This window comes from Neodiprion lecontei, chromosome 7 (genome assembly GCF_021901455.1).
Source record: "Neodiprion lecontei isolate iyNeoLeco1 chromosome 7, iyNeoLeco1.1, whole genome shotgun sequence".
In the NCBI taxonomy this organism is placed as follows: Eukaryota; Metazoa; Arthropoda; class Insecta; order Hymenoptera; family Diprionidae; genus Neodiprion; species Neodiprion lecontei.
In genome coordinates this window covers 9,248,548-9,267,202 of record NC_060266.1, presented here as the reverse complement: position 1 = coordinate 9,267,202, position 18,655 = coordinate 9,248,548, and the positions used below count along the sequence as shown (strand labels likewise).

Sequence of the window (18,655 nt, the reverse complement as noted above, 5' to 3'; positions counted from 1 at the left end):
CTGGCGAATACGACTTTCCAGTATTGTTGTTTATTTTTTTTTCTTTTGTACCGAGTAAATGCGACATCATACATGGGATCGGCGGCAAATTCGACAGCGTTACAGGATCACAGTTGCGTCGGATAGCGACGAGAGGAAGGCCTCACACAAGGCTACGGAGAGAGCGCCAACGAGTAGAGTAGAGCTCTGCCGCGAGGGAAACCAAGGCGGACGAGATTCCCGTTGGTGGCTGGCGAGCCGTAGCCTCCCGTCACCACGCTGACGTCAGGCAACCTCGCGAAGTCGTCACCACGCCACTGTCGAACTACGGGACACCGGAGACTGGACAGCCAATCAGCGCCCCGCAACAGCGGGAGACAACGATAGCGATAAGTTAGGCCATAAGAATTTCGTTAAGAGAACACTAATTAGAGCGGAAGAGTTTTTAACGACGGATAGCGCCTATATTCGAGGCATGTTCGAATTGCGGTTCAGATTAGCAGAGCTCGACACTTGAGTTCTGGCAACAGTTTGCGACGGTTGCAGTTGGAAATTTAAAATAAAAAGGAAAACGTAATTAGAGTGCGGGATGGCCGAGAATGGTGTTGGCGCGTTTTTGGTGTGGCTGCGAAGCGGTAAGCGCTGTTAATTCTTTCCGAATATATTTCGAGTGCAATTTATATCGGCGCACCGATTAACGGTTGGCCAGTTCCTCATTGAGTTAGAGTAGCACTTGAAATTTGTTTGCCGATCTCCTTATTTGATGGTCGTAGCCTGAGTTCTCGCGATAACGCTGACAGTAACCTTTGGTTTGTGTATGGTATAAAGTCGAGTCACGGGTTTGAGTCGAGTCGCTCTTGTTTCAAATTGAGTGCAGCCTAATTCCGCTGCACGGGGTCCAAGCGAGTCAGCTTAGGTAAAAGTGTCATCTCTCGTGTAGGTCGCGTATCGTCGTGCGTGAACGCTCGGGTTAGCGGGGCGATTTGTGAACTTTGAGGGAATTGTGAGTACGGATTGTGTTCGGATACGTTGCGATAAAAGTCATACGATTACCGTGGAGACTGGCGTAATTACGAATAAAAGCTAGAGTTGCGATTAGTGTGTCGAATAAGGGTTGGTTTTAGTCATGGCCCTTGTGAGTTAGTATTGTAGTTTTGGCGATCAACGCTTTATTTCGTAGAGGACGATCGCGGATAGCACATCGAGTACGATTTTGGTTTTAGGTTTTGTCTCGTGCTTATCGTTAAGTGGCGATTAGCGCTGTATGTAGTTGAGGACGATCGCGGTTAGCGCGTCGGGTCAGATTCTCTTTTGGTTTTTGAGTTATTGTTTATTATTAAGGCAGCCACTAGCGCACGTAGGCTTAGAGATCTTCTAGATTTAGTTTTTTTTTTTTGTTAAATCTAGGTATTTGATTTTGAATCGCGCAGAGCGAATTTTAAATTATTCTTTCTTTTCTTGATATTATTGCTGTCGTGAAATATATTATTTTATTTTATTTTAATTTGTTTGAATAACGTGTTGGTGTCAAAGGTCTCGTTCTCTCACCCCAAAAATTCCCCCTTCCCTCTCCACGGTACTGAGCTACCGAGTTAATTGCCGAGGTCTAGTGAATTAACGATTTCGAGGCGTGTTAATCACGCCAGGCGCCCAACAGAATTTAGCAGTATTGTTTCAGATGCAGCTTACATCGCGGACGCCGAATTATTGTGCACGCGGTAAGTTCTCGTTCATTTTCTCCGAGTGATCGAGGTACGGGAAAAATCCACGTCACAGTATATACATAAGCAATATATGTATATATTGTGAGGTGGATTTTTCCTGCTCCTCGGTCACTCGGAGAAAATGAACGAGAACTTACCGCGTGGACAATAATTCGGCGTCCGCGAAATATCTTGGACCTAAAACAATATCGCGAAATTTGTTGGGCGCCTGGCGTGATCAACACGCCTCGAAATCGGTAATGTGATATACCGCGACCCTATACTCGATAGCTCAGTACCGCAGAGAGGGCAGGGGTAATTTTTGGGTAAAGAGAGATACGACACACGTACGCCAACACGTTATTTCACAAAGCCATAATGAAATTAAAATAACATATTTCCAGCCAGCGATAATACAAAACAAAGGAAATAATACTTCAAAAGTCGCTCTTCGCGATTCCAAATACAAAGCCAGAGAAATAATAATCTGTTAGTCGCTATGCGCGATTCAAAATTAAATACTTAGGTTTAACAAAAAAAAAAAGAATGACAAAAAATTAATAGATCTAGAAGACCTCTACTGCCTACGTGCGCTAGTCGCTGCCTTAATAAAGAACGCTAACTCACAAAAACCAAAAACAAAATTTGACCCGACGCGCTGCCCGCGATCGTCCTCTACGGTATGGCGCTAATCACCACCTTGGCTATTGTAATTAAGGGCAAACAAAAAAAAATATATCAAGGCACACGGGCCGCATTAGTCGCAATCTTAATTACTACCTTAACTTATTTTCTTACTCCTACTTCGTTATTACTTATAACAACGCATCCGAGTTCAACCTTTCCCGCGAAGTCTTAGCGTGGTTCGCGAGTTTGAACGCTCCCCCTTTGACGATTCGCGACCTACACGAAAGGTGACACTTTATTTTACTGGACTCGACGTAACCCCGTGTAACGGAATTTGGTTACACTCAAATTACCGTAGGTTTGCCGCGACTCAAACCCGGGACTCTACTCGACCTTCTCGGTCACTTAACCGTGACTCTACGTTAGTACGCGCAACTCAGGCTGCGGTCACCAAACGAAATAATCGGCAAACAAAGTTCGAAGATTTTTCGACACGCAAATTACAAACGGCTATCCTTTCTCGGACAAGCCCTCGCTCGATTAAAAAAAAACTAGAAACGCGAATCAAACTCCACTTCGCAAATAGACTACCACCTTGGTCAGTCGCCAGAACTAGAGTGATCTCAGATGGCCGATCGGCCGCAACGCCGATCTCGTTACGCTAATCCTTAGTGACGTCATCCCCTAAGAATGCGCAACAATCGATCTGTCATCGATTTCGGAGATTGCGCAACTTGACGCGCACCTGTCGTCGCGACACGGCGCAGAACTTGACGCTAGATCGAGATGTCGTCTTTCGCGCAGCTCTACGGGGTCCTGGGGTTGTGCGGGGTGGTGCTCCCTCGCCGCTAGCTGGTCTCTTGCGGTTGCCTCGGTCGGGTGTACGCGGGGTAAGCGTGGAGGCTGCGGCGCGCCGGACGCCAGCGGGAATCGCTTCCGCCTTGGATTCTCACGCTGCAGGGATCTGCGTTGTCTCCCCCTCCGCGACCTCGGTATCCTTCCCGCGAGATCTCCGCGGTTTCGCCTTGCCTCGAAATATCTTCAGCGTCGGAATTGGTCGCTGGCTTGTTGCCGGTGTACTCAAAAAAAAATAAAAACAAAAACCTTCAATATATTATTCGTAATTCAATATATCGTTCCTGTCGAAGCCCGCATGCGTGACTCCAGTTCTGGCACTCTCTATTATTATCTCGCGACTCGATCTCCGAAACCCTTATTCCTGGATTCCGCCCAAGGTTCAGGAAGTACCTTGTAACGGGCATATCTGTCCGAAATGCCACGTTACAATATATATATATATATATATATATATATATATATATATATATATATATGTATGTATGTATGTATATCATAATGGACAACTGTTCAACAATGCATAATATCAACAATGCCCGTGACATACACAAAGGAGCAGCTGATCGAGACCACCATCGACACTGACAGTGACCTACATAAATCCAAAATAATAAACAAAGACGGCGGACGTTGACCAACGCATACCAGGATGATGACCCATAACAGGACACGCAAATAAGGGAAGGACGTCGACAGGATAATCTGACAACAGCTCCGGGAGAATATAAATTGGAGGACCACGAAGAGCGGTTACCAGTTGACCGGCAAAGCGCCGAGCTGCGTCATATTTGAACGAAATGTTACTCGTCTAGAGAACATTCTCGATCTTAGCTTTAAAGTATTAGACAGGAACTTCAAGCAAAGAGCTTAGTTCGTAATTGGGAGGATATTATAAATTCAGAGTCCACGATAGCCCGGGACCTCCAAAGAGAATTAGCAAAGATAGAATAGAGCCAATTATTTGGAAAGCGTTTAAACTGTAGGGACCATTTTAGGAGCAGAACCGATGATTTCTGATTATTATTATTATTTATTTATGTTTATTTTATAATTTTGTTCTTTATTGTTAACTTTATAAACCAGTTTTATTTGAGTTATCGCTATTAAAGCATATTCACAGTCTAAACATGCACTCGTCTGTCTCGTTGTCAAACATATTTCTCTAACACAAAGTTTCGCCTTGACAAAGAGGGGCGGGGGGGAGTAAGCCAACAGACAGCCAAGGTAATCCCTGGTCTGGAGGATTGGCGATGTTTAGGGTCAGTAACCCACAACTGAAAATAGGCAGGCGACTCTTTTTTTTTTTTTTTTTTTACGATGGGAAAATGCCTTATGCACACCCTGCGTTTCACGCAAGAAGCGCAGGGTAGTGTGGGACCCGCCCCCACTAAAAACCCGCCGGCCACCCTGGTACGGGATGGGAGACTCCCCGGAACCACCGAAGCATAACTTCGGGGGGTCTCCCGGCACCTCAGCGCCTATGCGCTCGCTCCCAGCTTGGGAGTTGCGTCTCCCCTCCCTCCCAATTCGCTCGGTTCACGATGCTTGGCTCACGTCATACCTCGGGATCAGCTCCGGTTTCTCGCTGTTGGCTGACGCTCTATCGCTGGAGCCGCTCAGCGTGCGGACGCTGCCTCCCTGCGCCAGCGGCTTGGTTTTTGCCTCCCTCCGCTGGCAGCCCATCCCCTCGGGCGCCGGGGAGCAGAAGCACCAGCAAAGCCGTCCTTCTCCGCCCCCATATTGGCAGGAACCACGGGGGGGGGAACGGGGAAGGAAAGCAGAGGGGAAAGGGGAGGAGGCGAAGCACGGGCGCTCGTGACGATACCTCTAACCTGTCACCTGCTATCCTATCATCAACGACGCCACGAGCGCCCCCGCCTGTCCCCACCCCCGCAACCTCCGAGATCGGCACCCCCGCCCCGCACACACCGCAGTCCTACCGCAGAGGGCGGAGGGGAGGCCCGCCGGTACCCGGCCCCGCCAGCCCTTCCGGGCCCCTACCCGTAGTTACCGGGACCTGCTTGCGCCACCCCTCATCCTGTTTCCCATTTCGGAGATGCACAACTCCTTTATCCCCCCGAGCCCGTGTCGCTGGAAACTCTTTCCGACGCGCGCGCCAGGCCCCGCTGGCGCATCCGCTCAGCTTGCTCCTTTTCTCTCATGATGGCGCTCGCGAACCTCGAGACCGCTGCCCACCCTTCCCTGCTCCTCGTCATGACTTTAACCAACGCCGGTAGCGTCAGGTCCGCCCCTGTGACTCCGCGTAGTTGTTCCCGCTTCGTCTCCCAGGCCGGGCACGCCTCCACCGTGTGTTCCGCTGTATCCACGGCCCCCCCGCATTGCTTACATACCGGGTCCGCGGCTCTGCCTATTTTGTGCAGGTAGCTCTCGAAGCACCCATGACCCGTCGCGATTTGGGTTAGGTGGAAGGTTACCCCCCCGTGTTCCGCGCTAAGCCACTCCTCCCAATTCACCAGTATGGCCCCTCTGAGGCGCCCGCTGGGGAGGTTGGGCCTGCTCAGGTCCGCCCTCCATTCCCTAGCTACGGCTGCCCGTTCCAACGCCGCCAGGGCGCGTTTGCCTGCTGCATCAGTCCCTCCCGCGCGTTGTTGTTCCCGGACGCTTTGGAACGTACGGGCTCGCGCCCTCGCTACCAGGTCCAGCGGCGGTGATCGCGTCAGCATGGATGCTGCTACCAACGATACGGTACGGTACGCCGATGCGACCTTTATCTGTACCGTACGTTGCATCCTTTGTAGCCGTCGCTTAACGGCGCGGTCTGATGTCGCGTCCCTCCACGCTGGAGCTCCGTAGAGGATGATCGCGTATATCACCTCCGCGTACAGCCTCCTCCTCTGTTCTGTGGGCGCCCGCAGGTTTGGCATCAGCCTGAATACCGCACGCGTCGATTTCGCCACCTTGCTCTCCACTCGCGCGAAGTGCTCACGAAAGTTAAGCTGGGCGTCTAGCGTAATTCCCAGATACTGCATGTAGCTACTTATCGCAACTGCCTCCCCCCCTACCCTGAGGCATGGGCTCTGCGTTGCCCAGTGTCGCCATTCCCGGCCCTTGGTAAACGCAACCACCTGGGTTTTGGTGGCCGACACCGTCAGCCCCAGGCGGTTAATCCGCCTCAAGACCGTCGCCACCTGGACCTCAGCTAAGACGATCGCGGTCGCCATGTCCCCCGCTGAGCTGAGAACCAGCGTATCGTCCGCGTAGCATAAAACGTCGCACCCCTCTTCCCTGCGTACCCGAAGGACCCCGTCAAAGCAGAGGTTCCACAGGAGTGGGCCCAATACCGACCCCTGCGGGACCCCTGCGCGCACGGGATAGCGTCCCGTTGTTCCCCCCGGTGCGGAGAAGATGACCTCCCGATCGCTCAGGTACGACCCCGTCACCCTTCGGAGGTACCTCGGCACCTCTCTGTCCTTTAGGGTCGTCAGTATGGCCCCCCACGGTACGCTATTAAAGGCATTAGCTACGTCTAGGGAGATCGCGATGGCCACCCCCCCCCCCTCCCTTGACCACGCGCCCTCCACAAATCCGCGTACCCTTAGCAGCGCGTCGCACGTTGCCCTGCCCTCCCGGAAGCCGTACTGACCCTCTGCGAGGTCCGCCGCAGGGTTTTCCGCCATCCACCCTTTCAGCCGCTCGACTACCACTCGCTCGAAGCCCTTGCTGATTTCGCTCAGCAGACATATGGGCCTGACCTTTGGCAGCGGGTCCCCCGCCATGCTCTCCCCTTTGGGGATAAGCACCAGTCGTGCCGTCTTCCACTCCCAGGGAACCTCCCCCTCCTGCAGGCACTTGGAGTAGCACTGGGCTAGGAGGGCCACCATGTCGTCTGGGACGATAGCCCAGATCTTCCCCTTCACCCCGTCCAGTCCCGGTGCCGTGTTCCTTTGCCCCCCCTTTTTGAGGGCCGTGCGGACCTCTTCCGGGCTCACTGCCCACTCGTCTCGCCATCCCTCTTCTCCGCGTGCCTCTGCCTCCTCCTCCCGTTGGTCTTCGCCGCGCGAAGCCCGATGCGGGAATAGAGGACAGCAGCCGCTCGGTGATGGCCGGGTTCAAGGTCTCCGTCAATCCTGGTGAGGACCCCCGCAGCCTGTTAAACACCATTCTGTACGGCAGTCCCCAGGGGTCCGTCTCCACTGCACTGATCAGGTCCTGCCAGGCCCGAGCCTTGGCTGCCTTGATCCCTTGTCGCAGTTTGCGTTTGGCTTCCTTGTATTCCGCCTCCCACAGCGAGCCCGCCCGCAGGGTGTGGTCACGCCTTGTCATCCGTCTCCTAGTTCGGATGCAGGCCCTGCGCAGCTCGGCTACTTCGTCGGTCCACCAGTGCACGGATTTCCTGCGCGGAGGTGGGCGGGACCTGGGCGCCGCCGCGTCGCAGGCTTCTATCATCGCCTGCCCGATCCACCTGGCAAGCCCATTTGCCGTCATCCGGTCCGGTCCGGTCGGTCCCCACGCCAGCTGTAGCGCTAAGGACTCGTGGAACCTCTCCTCCTTGAACTTGTTTAGGTTCCAACGGTGGCCAGTCGTTCCTCTGTTCGGCGGGGGTTCACCGGCCTGAGGACGGTCCACCACCTCGAAGGCGATGTACCGGTGGTCCGAGAGGTTCTCGATCCCCGCGAGAACCCTCCATCCCCTTACCCTTACGGCTAGGCCCGGCGTGGCCCAGGTGGTGTCCACGACTGAACACCCCTGGGGTCTGACGCAGGTCGCCGTTGCGCCGGTATTGAGTAGGCAGAGCCCGAGGGATGCTGCCCAGCTCTCCAGGATCTCTCCTCTACGGTTCGCGCCTGTGGGGTCCCACGCTGGTGAGCGGGCATTGAAGTCCCTGCCCACTATTACCTCCTGGTTGCGGTCTGCTGATCGAACGGCCTCCCCTAGGTCATCGAGGCGTGCGGTGAAATCCTCCAAGGTGATGTTTGGGGAGATATATACGGAGATGACCGTTATCTGACGGCAGATAACGGAAACGTACCTGGGGCAGCCTGGCCATTTCGGTTCGTCACCGCTGCGGGCCTCCGACCCCGCTCCTCTACTGCCGGACATTGTCCGGAGCCCATTCTGTGCGCGCTGTTGCCGCCCCTCTCTGCGCAGATGGCGCATCTGGGAGCCGCCGTGCACGTTCGCGCCTGGTGCCCTTCGCCGCCGCACCTGTAGCACGCTGCCCCGCGTGCTTTGGGTGCCTTGCAGGTCGCCCCAATGTGACCGAATTCCCAGCACCGAAAGCATTGCCGCGGTCGGGCCTCGAGGAGGTTGACTCGCACCGTCGTCCATCCTACCGGTATCTTCCCCTTTGCGGCTATTTTCGTGGCCGCTCTCAGCGGGCACTGGACCCACGCGTTCCGCAGGCCGTTGGTCATCTCCCGCAGGGGTCCGACCTTTACCGCCTCGATTCCGCACCCTCCTGTTGCAGCCATTATGGCGCCAAGCTCTTCCGCCGTTACGGAGTCGTCCATGCCCAGGACTCGGATTTCTCCCTTGGTGGTGGGGCGCGAGATTCAAACCGCGTCCCCGTATTCGGCCCTCGTCATCTCGCCGAGGTGTGCCGCCAGTACGTCGGCTTTTTGCGCTCCATCTGGGCCGGCTACTTCAATCAGTACTCCCCCGTTGGCAGAGCGCCGGATCTTGGTCGCTGGCATTTCCAGCTCCGTGAGGGAGATCTTCTCTCTCGCCCTGCGCAGTATGTCCCCGTAGTTGACATTGTCCCGGGTCCCCTTGATCGCCACGGCGGCTGATCTCGGGGGCCTCCGACTCGCGTTCTTCTTAACCACGGTCACCTGTGCGTTAGCGTTCCCTTCGCGTTGCTGTCCGCCGGTGGGCCTGGCGGCGGTTTGCCGGGCCGCGGCGGGAGCCCCTGCTGGCGGCTCTGCTCTGGCGGCCTCACCCTGGTCCCTCCTTGGGTTCCGCCTACCATTACCAACGGTTGTCCACCCGTCTTCGCCCCCCTCCCTTGGTGTGTCGGTTGCACCTCCGCGGGTCTCGATTATCCCGCTTGTTGTTGCGGGGGGTTCGGGTTCAACCGGTGTTTGCGACACCCTCCCTCTGTCCATGTCCCCCAGGAGCTGGATCTGTCGCGACATCTTCCTTAGTTCCTTCCAGACTTCGCCGATGGAAGTCAACTGCCGCTCAAGGGCTGTCTCCCTTTCTCTGAGGCTGGCCGAGAGTAGCCCAAGTTCGGCCTCCGTTAGTCGTAGCCCCGAATCCGGGGCGCTACCGGGCGTCGGCGTTTCCGCTGCTGGGTCAAGGCCTTCGTGCCTGCTTTTAGCAGCCCTTACGTTGAGCGGGGTGAGCGCTCGGCCCTGTCCCATTCTGTCCGCTCGTGAGGTGGCTCTCGCCCCTCCTCCTGCTCCCCCGTCTCTGGTCACGAGGGCGTAGGTCATCACGCTACGGTCGACCGCCTACTCCTTGGCTCTCTCTAATTCTCGCTTTACCTCCGCGAGTTCCCGCTGCGCTTCCTCCTTCTCCCTTTCAGCCTTGCGGAGCTGGGCTGTGAGCTCCGTGTTTCGCGCCCTCAGCGGTGCAGGGTCGTAGGCCGATACTGTCTTCCCTGTAAGGGTTAGCAGTGCCTCCTTCGCCCAGCTTAGCCGCTTCTTTATGTCACCACTCAGCCTTCCCGAGATGGACCGACACTTGACCCGGATGGCATCCGTCTCCTCCAGCTATTCCCGTATCTGGGCCCCTAGGTCCGCCGCAGACATGATCCAGTATTCCACTGGGCCTACTCCCTCTGGGGAGCCCTCCAGCGAACTTGCGACCGTTCTCCTCTGCGGTTTGGGTTGCCGCGACGTTGTCTGTGCTGGCGGGGCGGGCCCCGTCGCCAGCCTCGTGCTCGGACCTGGTTCGTCCCGCTCCGATCCCTCATTCGCCATCCCCACGGGCCCCTCGCTGGGCTTTGCATTGGGTGTGGCCTTGCGCCTCTTTTTGCCCTTGGGGCGCAGGCCCCTCCGCACCCTTCCCTCTTCCTCCTGTTCCGAGGAGGCCCCCTCGCCTAGCTCATCCTCTGTTGTGGAGCGTTCTGATTGCCGGGGAGGCCCCTCCCGCTGTGCACACCCTGCCTTTCCCCCTAGCTGCCTTGGTTGAAACAGCTCTTCCTCAGAGCCCGGGCGTCCGTCCGGTGGTGTCAGCTCCTCTCCCTTCCGCTTGTTCCTTTGCGGAAGCGGTGTGGCATCCGATGCCGTGAAGAGCGGTTCCTCTCCACCTCCTGGTTCCGGTGTATCGTTGCCGCGGTGGGTGCTCGGGCCCTCCCCGCTCATCGGCCTTCTCGGTGCATTGTCTCGTGCCCCCGCGCTCTCGTCCTCCTGTCCTGCGTCCCCTATCCTCTGTTTGTTTACCTTTGCTTGGTGAATGAAAGAATCCATATTTAATTGTTGAGATCTTACGACGGTTCGGCCATCATAGCAGCCACACCGCGGTGTGGCGTCTGTCCCCGCCGGAATGTACCTACCCCCTCTCGCACGGAAGCCGCTACCGACTTGTCGGGTGGTCTGCCCTATCCGCGCGAACTCCCCATCCCTACATCTTTAGCGTCGCCAGGCCGGGGATTCCCCTGTCAATCCGAAACAGGGTAGGCCCCGACCCAGTAAGACGTTGCCGGATTTGACCTACCGGACGTCGGGTATGAGGAAATACTGACCGGGTAATCCTCCACACATGCGCCCGGGATCCGAGGTTTGACTCCCAGATTGGCCCCAGTCAGCTGCGAGGAGCGGTTCTCCCACTTTGGACATGTGGTTTCCTGGGACCTTCGCCAGGGAACCGAGGTTCCGTGGACTAACGTTTACCCGTAGTACGCCACAGAGGCCCGGTAAAGGTACTGACTTCACCCGCAGCCCCGGTCGGTTGGCAACTACTCCTTCCTTGGTTAGTCTCTGGGAAATCGCCCCAGGGGCCCCGACCGCATCCCATGTGCACATCACCCATTCAAACCACCATTCATACACCCAGCCCCAAGGGGCTGAGCCGACTGTTCTTAGTGGATGCTCGTCTAGTTTCACTTCCGCCACGAGGTTTTGAAGCCCCGGGGCGTCGGATCGTCAAGATTCATCGCAGCCATCAAGCCCCTACACCACGACAAGGTGACAGCCGACGTAGGGGAGGCAGGCGACTCTGTTTACTCCGAGTTCGTAAGTAGAAGGGAGTACTGGAAAACCCGTATCTCCGACTAGGTGACATACGCCTCTCTCACTTGTCTGTAGCTTGAAGTAATGGCCAACAAGCCCTTGTCTTACTGAAGGGAGCAACCGGCGGAGGTGCATGTTCACGCATCAAGGCGGCTGTGGAGATACCCAAGTCCGCATAGTTTGACTGTTCAGGGTTTTTGGGTCTTATAAGCTGATCTTGCTTTTTACCCATCAGAGGGGGTTCCTTATAAATATATATTTTCATTGAAAAGTGACAAAGATCACACAATAGCGGATTTATCTCATAGGCTCTGGCCCCAAGATGAACCGCATCCGTTACAGTATATATATATATTGTAACGCTAAATTCTCTTACCCTCAGATGAGGACTTACCGTTGACACTTTGGCGCGATTCTCCACTTATTCCGAACACGCGACTATAACAAAGTCAATTACGTTGGGCACCAGACGCGTTAGCGTCAAATTTCAGGCAATAATACGAATCAAGAAAAACAATACGAAACAATACGGAAAATAACTAGGAAATCCGTTGTACGGCTGGCTAGGCTCAGGTACTCACACGAACTAGTAGAGTGGCGGTATTCAAGGCAGCTAACGATAATTAAAGAATTAAAGAAAATAAAGGAATAAAGAAAAAACTTAAGTCAGGGAAAATGAACAGGTCAATCAGTCATGTATTGTTGAGTAGGTTGCAGGTTTAAGGGGACCTTGTGGTCTAGCGGGTGAGTATTTGACTGCTTTTAAACATTTTTTTTTTTAATGAAAGAAATGAACAATGTTACCTAAATTTTGTAGGTATGTTTCATTACTTATAAATTTAACGAAATTGGAAATTAACCCTTTCGGCCCGATCGGGGACTATGATCACCCAACGCCCGACGCTCGCTCTGTCCGATTGGTGACTATAGTCACCCAACGCCCGACGCTCGCTCTGTCCGAGCGGTGACTATAGTCACCCAACGCCTGACGCTCGCTCTGTACGAGCGGTGACCATGGTAACCCAACATTTGACGCTCGTTATGTATGAACGGTGACCGTGGTAACCCAACATTATGTTATAATTTTTTAAGCATTTTTTTTACGAGCGACTGCACTCGCTCTGCGTAAGATAGCGTGGTATTGTGCGTCTGACGGGCGCTTGCAGTTGTTCCGCAAGTACGGACGCTTGCCGCGACTGCTCGGTCAGCGGGGACGGCGCGACGTAGAATGCGTCCGTAGCGAAAGGGTTAAAAAAAAAAACAAAAATTTTTTTATTATTTTAAAACCGGTGCTGAAGTCGTCCCTTCGAAAAAATTTGATGTTGCTGCTGTTAATGGATTTGGTTCTCCACTTATCCGAAATCAAAAAATTAAAAATGACCCTTAATTATTATGAGTATATCTATCGCAGGAACTAAAATTAAGAAAAAAAAATAAAAAATGACAACATGGCGTATTGTCAAACTTAGAAGCCGGAAAACAGCCTGATTTTAACGTTTTGCTTAAAAAAACATTATAAATACTTGATCGAAAATTTGCGTTATAGTCCCTGCGATAGCTGCCAGTGTACTTAATAACATATTTTAATTTGAGAATCGGTCGAGTAGTTTTTTTTAATTCATTAACATAAGATAGAAAAAAGTAGTTTTGAGATAAACGCGTTTTAAATTTCAAATAAGTATTTCCTCGAAAAAATTAGATTTAAACGTGTACCTACATTAATCTGAATTGAATAATACAATAACTCATACTAGGTTTGACATTTAATTCTAATTCATCACTACTTTTTAGTTTATTTGCAGAGGTACTAGTGTATTCTATTGCATTCCCATTTGTATGTCTATTACCTTTGAATGATCGTTTTTTTTTTTTGCTTTGAAGCTTGGTTTTTTACTAGTACCGCTACCTTGTTGACGATCCATTTTTTTTTAAATATATTTTTTTAACAATATTAATTTCACTCGATGTTATTCTGTCTGTAGACCGAGTTATAGTAACCGATTTGACTATCAAAACTCAAATATTTTCGCTGCAACTCTAGTAAACAACTTAGGTACGTTTCTACGAACAATAGAACTATTTACTGAGCGGACCGCCCGCGTGTCCCTTCTACTTACTTTCGCGCCGACCTTCAATGCGCTGTAAAACTTAAAATACTGTGACTATCATTACGAAATTTTCACAGTATATTCTTCAGATACTATACTTTCGAAATATTAACAAAAAAAAAAAAAAATCGATTTTTTGAAAATTCAGGCAGGCAAATTAAATGGCATCGATAGCAGTAGTTAATAACACAGGCAATAGTTTTTCACAGAAATTTTGATAGAATGGAATTGAATGATAGCTTTGAAACGGGAGACGATAGTTAACAGTGAAAAATGAGCGTAGGTCGGGAGAAGTGATATAATACAGGAATTTACTTAAGACTACACGTCACTGGGCGACGTGATCTTACCCAAGTTTCAAAGGACGCTACGCGATTTATTATTCTATTGATTAAAAACGAGAGTAAGAACTTTATTGCAATCGATAGAAATCAAAATAATGATAGCTCGGGAGATAATAACCGAAGAATAAGACGAAGTTACCATAGATTCTAACCAATATGAAAGATTAACATTCATTAATAATTTACAAGAATTGGTAGCGTAGACGATAGACTAAAGTTAACGGTAAAGTACGAGAGATAATTTACGGGAGAGTTGTTCAAAACGATAGAATCAATCATTTACAATATTTAAGGATTCGCAGAATTATACGAAGAAATCTTAAATCATAACTTTCGAGAGAATACAAGATTACGAGAGAGTGAGAAATTCGGAGAGTTCGCAAAATAAAGAGATACACTAAATACACCTCAGTACAAAAAGAATCAAGAATAATACGCAGAACTTAAATTAACAAGGAAATACGATACTACGGAAAGATACAGAGAAAAGTATAATGAGCAAAAATAATATAGGATTGCCGATCGCGATAGAAAAGGTGCGGTAGTATTAAGAGGCTGATTCTACGCTCGGTTATACTCCAAGGAACTCGATATACGATACAATAGGCATGATATAAATAAAACATTATAAGCAATAGGTACCAGAAATAAAATATAAGACGCACTACTATTACACAAAATTATGCAACGGAAGATAAAGCCAATAAAGCTCAAAATACAGTAGAAACTACAGAAGCAGATGATTAGAAATTCATAAATAACAGGGGTCGACAAAAAAATTTTCTTTGGGTTACTGTTCTAATGCTTGAATTCTGATTCCAGACATCGAAAAACACTTAAATATCCATTTTTAGCTTTTACAGTTTGCTTTTATCTGATTTATGTCGATAAGTGAGTTTTAAAGATTTTAATTCATTTTATGAGCAATAGATGATAGAACTTTGATTATCCCGATAGCAAATTGTATATTATAATTATTTATCACAATTCTTAATTAAAAAAGACTCTGATGTTTCGCAAAAATTTTTCTGACCGTAATTTAAAATGCAATTATAAAAAAATATAAAAATCAGTCATTTTTATTGAAAATTCGAAAAATTGCTCTAGTTTCTACAAAAGCAAACTTTGATCAGAAAAATTATTTTTTCCTTTATTTGTAACGTCGGAGAAACCAAAATTTCATATGCCGAAGCCAGACCCAAAAACACGTTGACCGGTGTAATCAGAGAAGTTCGTGAATACGAAAGAATTAATTATTCGGCAGTTACGAGGTCGCTCAGACACGAAATTTATCAATTGCTGAAATCGTCCAGTCACACGGCGGCTTATCGCAACTCTAAGCCGTGGACCATGATTCACACAAAATCGGCATTACACAATGCAACCAAGAACAGATAAATGCAATAAGAAAGAAAATAGAAATTATGAACAACTTCGTAACGATACAATACAAAGGGAGAAGCCTTACCTTAACGGGCCACTTTAAGCACACAACACTGAATTTATTTTTAATATAAACTTTGAATTACCAAAAGAAAACGGGAACGAAAGAAGGAAGGAGCTCGAATTTATGGGAGAAATCTAACAGTAGAACAAAATGATAATGGTGATAAAACGGTAGCGGGATGATAAACGATAGAAACGATAGCGATGAAGCAGGAAGGATCGGTACTTCAAAACGAGAGAATAAGGAGGATCGCAGCTGTCTCCTAACGGGTCAAGCGTAGAACAGACGGAGGTTGGAGTTCGGCTCGCCGATCTCGCCGCTGTCGTGAGGTGATCCATCTTCCCTGTGATTGGTTGTTCGACCCCCGCCATAATTAGGCCATCCGTCTCTGGCGAAAATCGGTTACAGCGTGGTCATGCATTTTCGAAGATTACCGCTAGATGTTGCGTAATGCGCTGCTCGTGATTTCGTCGTTGAGACCAGCTCGTGCGATTCATTAGCTGCTTCAGGTTACTGTCCAGGTTGCCTTTCATTGACGACTCCTTTGACAGAGGTATACGCAGAGTGCCTCTCGGTCAAAGTTACCGAGTGGAAAGTGACGCCTCTTTGTTCGCTTCCACTGGCTTCGTTGTATAGGCAGTGGCCGGCTCCGCACGATATATCAAGGAGATCATGCAGTCACACGACGGCGGAATGCAACTGCAGCCGTGGACCATGACTCACATGATTATAGTCCTTACTGATAGGAAGGCTGCGTCGATCCTCAGAACGAGGGCTTTATCAAACTGGACGTAGTGGTTTGGGGTCGGTCCGGCACCAGGCCGGTAAGTCGGAAGATGGCAGGCTACGGTCTGCCCTGTATGCCATCCTTACGGCATCCGAGAACGCGGGTGGCTGTTTTCTCCTTGAGAAGTGGTGCCCTTAGCTGTCGGAGGACTTTACATCCCTATTCACCGGCAGTCAAGGCGATACGAGAGGTTCGGATAGATGCTATCCCAGGTGTTGAGAAGTACACCAAGGTAGCCAGTGTAGTCTTATTGGACCGTCGGTAGGCGAAGTCATCGGGAGCTGGAAACGTTAATTAAGGGAATTGAATTTTTTCAAGGAAAACTATTTGAAATTTCGGATTGGGGTCTTAATTATCTAAAAGTATATACATTCAAAAATATGTTCAATTTTCTTTATTTAAAAATATCAAAAATATACAAGGATATTATATGATCCTTGGAGCGTCGTAAAAAAATCCCCTTAATGGTAGCTGTTGATCCCACGGTGGTCGGGATCGTTGTCGTCCAAGTCCCTTGTTAGAGTGCGCCGGAGCGCGAAATACAGAATTTACAAGGAAAGAATCAGTTTGAAGTAGTTATTTGCCTATTTTGTATCGATTTCGGTTGGAGTACCCAGCCAGGGACGAGTTTCCCAGAGATTTCCTTCAGTTGTGTGCCCTTGTGACGGGTGGCTCTAAATCGTCACGTTACTATATATATATGCAACTGTGTAATGACTGATAACATATATATTCATACATTCATATATATGTATATATGTATTGTAACCAATTTTTGTGTGCGACGGTTGATGAATAAGTGAGATGATTGGTTACCCTACGGTGCAGTTACTAACCTGAATAATTAGATATTGAGAGATAATAAAAGAGAAAGATATAATTGTTGGGCGCCAGACGTACATGCGTCAGAAAATAGATAATTAGAGAAAAAGATATAGATAAAGACAAGATCAGGTTCTACGACGGTTTTGCACAGCTTGCTCAGTATAGACAAGATAATGGTAGAGGGGAGGGTTTGAATCCAATAGATAAAATAAGAAACAGGTAAAGCAGAAATAGTATCGGATATATTGGCTAAAAAGCAATAAATCTTAATAACAAGCAAACAACTGAAGAGATTGAGATACAATTAAGATAGGTGAGATAATTAATTTACAGCCAGAGAAAAGTTAAGCGAGAGATTTAACAAATAACAGAACGTTTTCAGAATAAACGAGAAATATGCGTAGGCTCGCGGTACTATGATTCAAGGTAATAATTAACGCGGTTTTATAATGAATAGGCAGAACAGAAAAAGATATACGGTACCTAAATTAAGCATTGATCAAGCAAACCATAAAATATGAAAAGCGATTATAAGAAACATGCGGAATACAAAAATTGTAATAGTTATCACATTACCAGAATTATCAGAGATATAACAGAAGCAGGGAATTATTAATTGCGGGGTAAATTCAAGGAAACAGGTCAAGTAGAGAATTATTATAGAATATAGATACTAATAGATAATACGTAGTCTCTAGTTTGCGATACGTGCGAGAAGAAACAAAGATAATATTCGGTACGGTAAAAGAAAATTTCGGGATTAAGACAATTAATACTCAAGAGAATCAATACGCAACATACGACAAACCAAAGAGACTACGGGACAACTACGATCAGCGGTATTAGCGAATAAAATAATGAAAAAGATGTTATTCGATACGGCGCAATACTCAAAAGTCAAAAGAACGACGAACGGGACCGCGCGGCGATGTAAGATCGCTCACGCGGTACACTCACTACAATTAATTACTCAAAGATAACAGGTAAATAAACAGTTATGAGTAAATCAGAAAAAGTATAACGAAATAGTAATGCTCAATAGCTAAGATAAGAATTGACAATTTAACAGAACACGCTGCTATACAGCAATATTAGATATTTAGGTATTCTAGAAGAGAGAGATAGTAAAATAAAGCAATAGTCACTAACAATGCGTAAGTAAGAGTCAACCAGTCGCGAAGTTACTTGCAATAAGAAATAAAAAGGGACAAGATAAGAAATAGTAGAGAATAAGGTACGAGCCCAGGTGGCTCACGCAGACCAACTGCAAGATAGAGAGAGAGAGAGAGAGATAAAGATACGATATATTGCAAGTAATTTCGTGGCTCCACAAAATAGAAAAGGAACCTCACTTACGTGTAAAGAAGATATAACCGGCACCGAAGATGCGGTAAGAATGCGATAAACGGAACCTGTTCATAGCGGTGATAATACTAGATACTACGAGAGCACGTCTTTATTAATCGAAAACTGAACGTAGAGTGTCGAGACGAGCGATGATCCTGATTTTCGTCATGCTGCTGTCACGTGATTCTTCCTCAAATCTGCGTTATTCTAATTGAGCCAGCAGGTCGCGTAGGTCTGGTCTACAGGTACGCGGCGATAATCCCTCGCCGCTTGTTTTTCTTCTTCCTCGCTGACAGGTATTGAGGTATCGGGACGTCGGAAGGTGGTCGGAGATGTTTACCCTCAGCTGTGCTGCATCGTTGGTGAGAGGGCAGGTCGTACCGCTCATGTGTTGTGATATTGAGGTGTGCGATAATATTGCGTCACCGATCTCTTGGACTTGCGACCGATTGTACTTCACTCCTTGCTTTACTGGTACTCCCCGTTGTAGCTATT

General features: G+C 49.1%; 1 protein-coding gene across 1 annotated transcript; it reads right to left on the bottom strand.

Annotated features, from left to right (window-relative positions):
* Positions 1–5,236: 5,236 nt before the first annotated feature.
* Positions 5,237–8,638, bottom strand: LOC124295423. Its single transcript, XM_046745382.1, has 3 exons — positions 8,158–8,638; positions 6,772–8,059; positions 5,237–6,632 (listed from the first exon to the last, which is right to left on the bottom strand). The coding sequence occupies exons 1-3, from the start codon at positions 8,636–8,638 to the stop codon at positions 5,237–5,239; spliced, it is 3,165 nt and encodes a 1,054-aa protein (XP_046601338.1).
* Between the last annotated feature and the right edge of the window lie 10,017 nt (positions 8,639–18,655).

What these genes read in the sequence shown, in the direction of transcription:
- LOC124295423 (XM_046745382.1), bottom strand. Translation starts at nt 8,638, where the DNA reads ATGGACGACTCCGTAACGGCGGAAGAGCTTGGCGCCATAATGGCTGCA. An exon ending in AAATGGCCAGGCTGCCCCAG is followed by an intron (nt 8,060 to 8,157) that starts GTACGTTTCCGT and finishes TCGATGACCTAG; the next exon opens with GGGAGGCCGTTCGATCAGCA. An exon ending in TGCGGCGGACCTCGCAGAGG is followed by an intron (nt 6,633 to 6,771) that starts GTCAGTACGGCT and finishes TGCCTTTAATAG; the next exon opens with CGTACCGTGGGGGGCCATAC.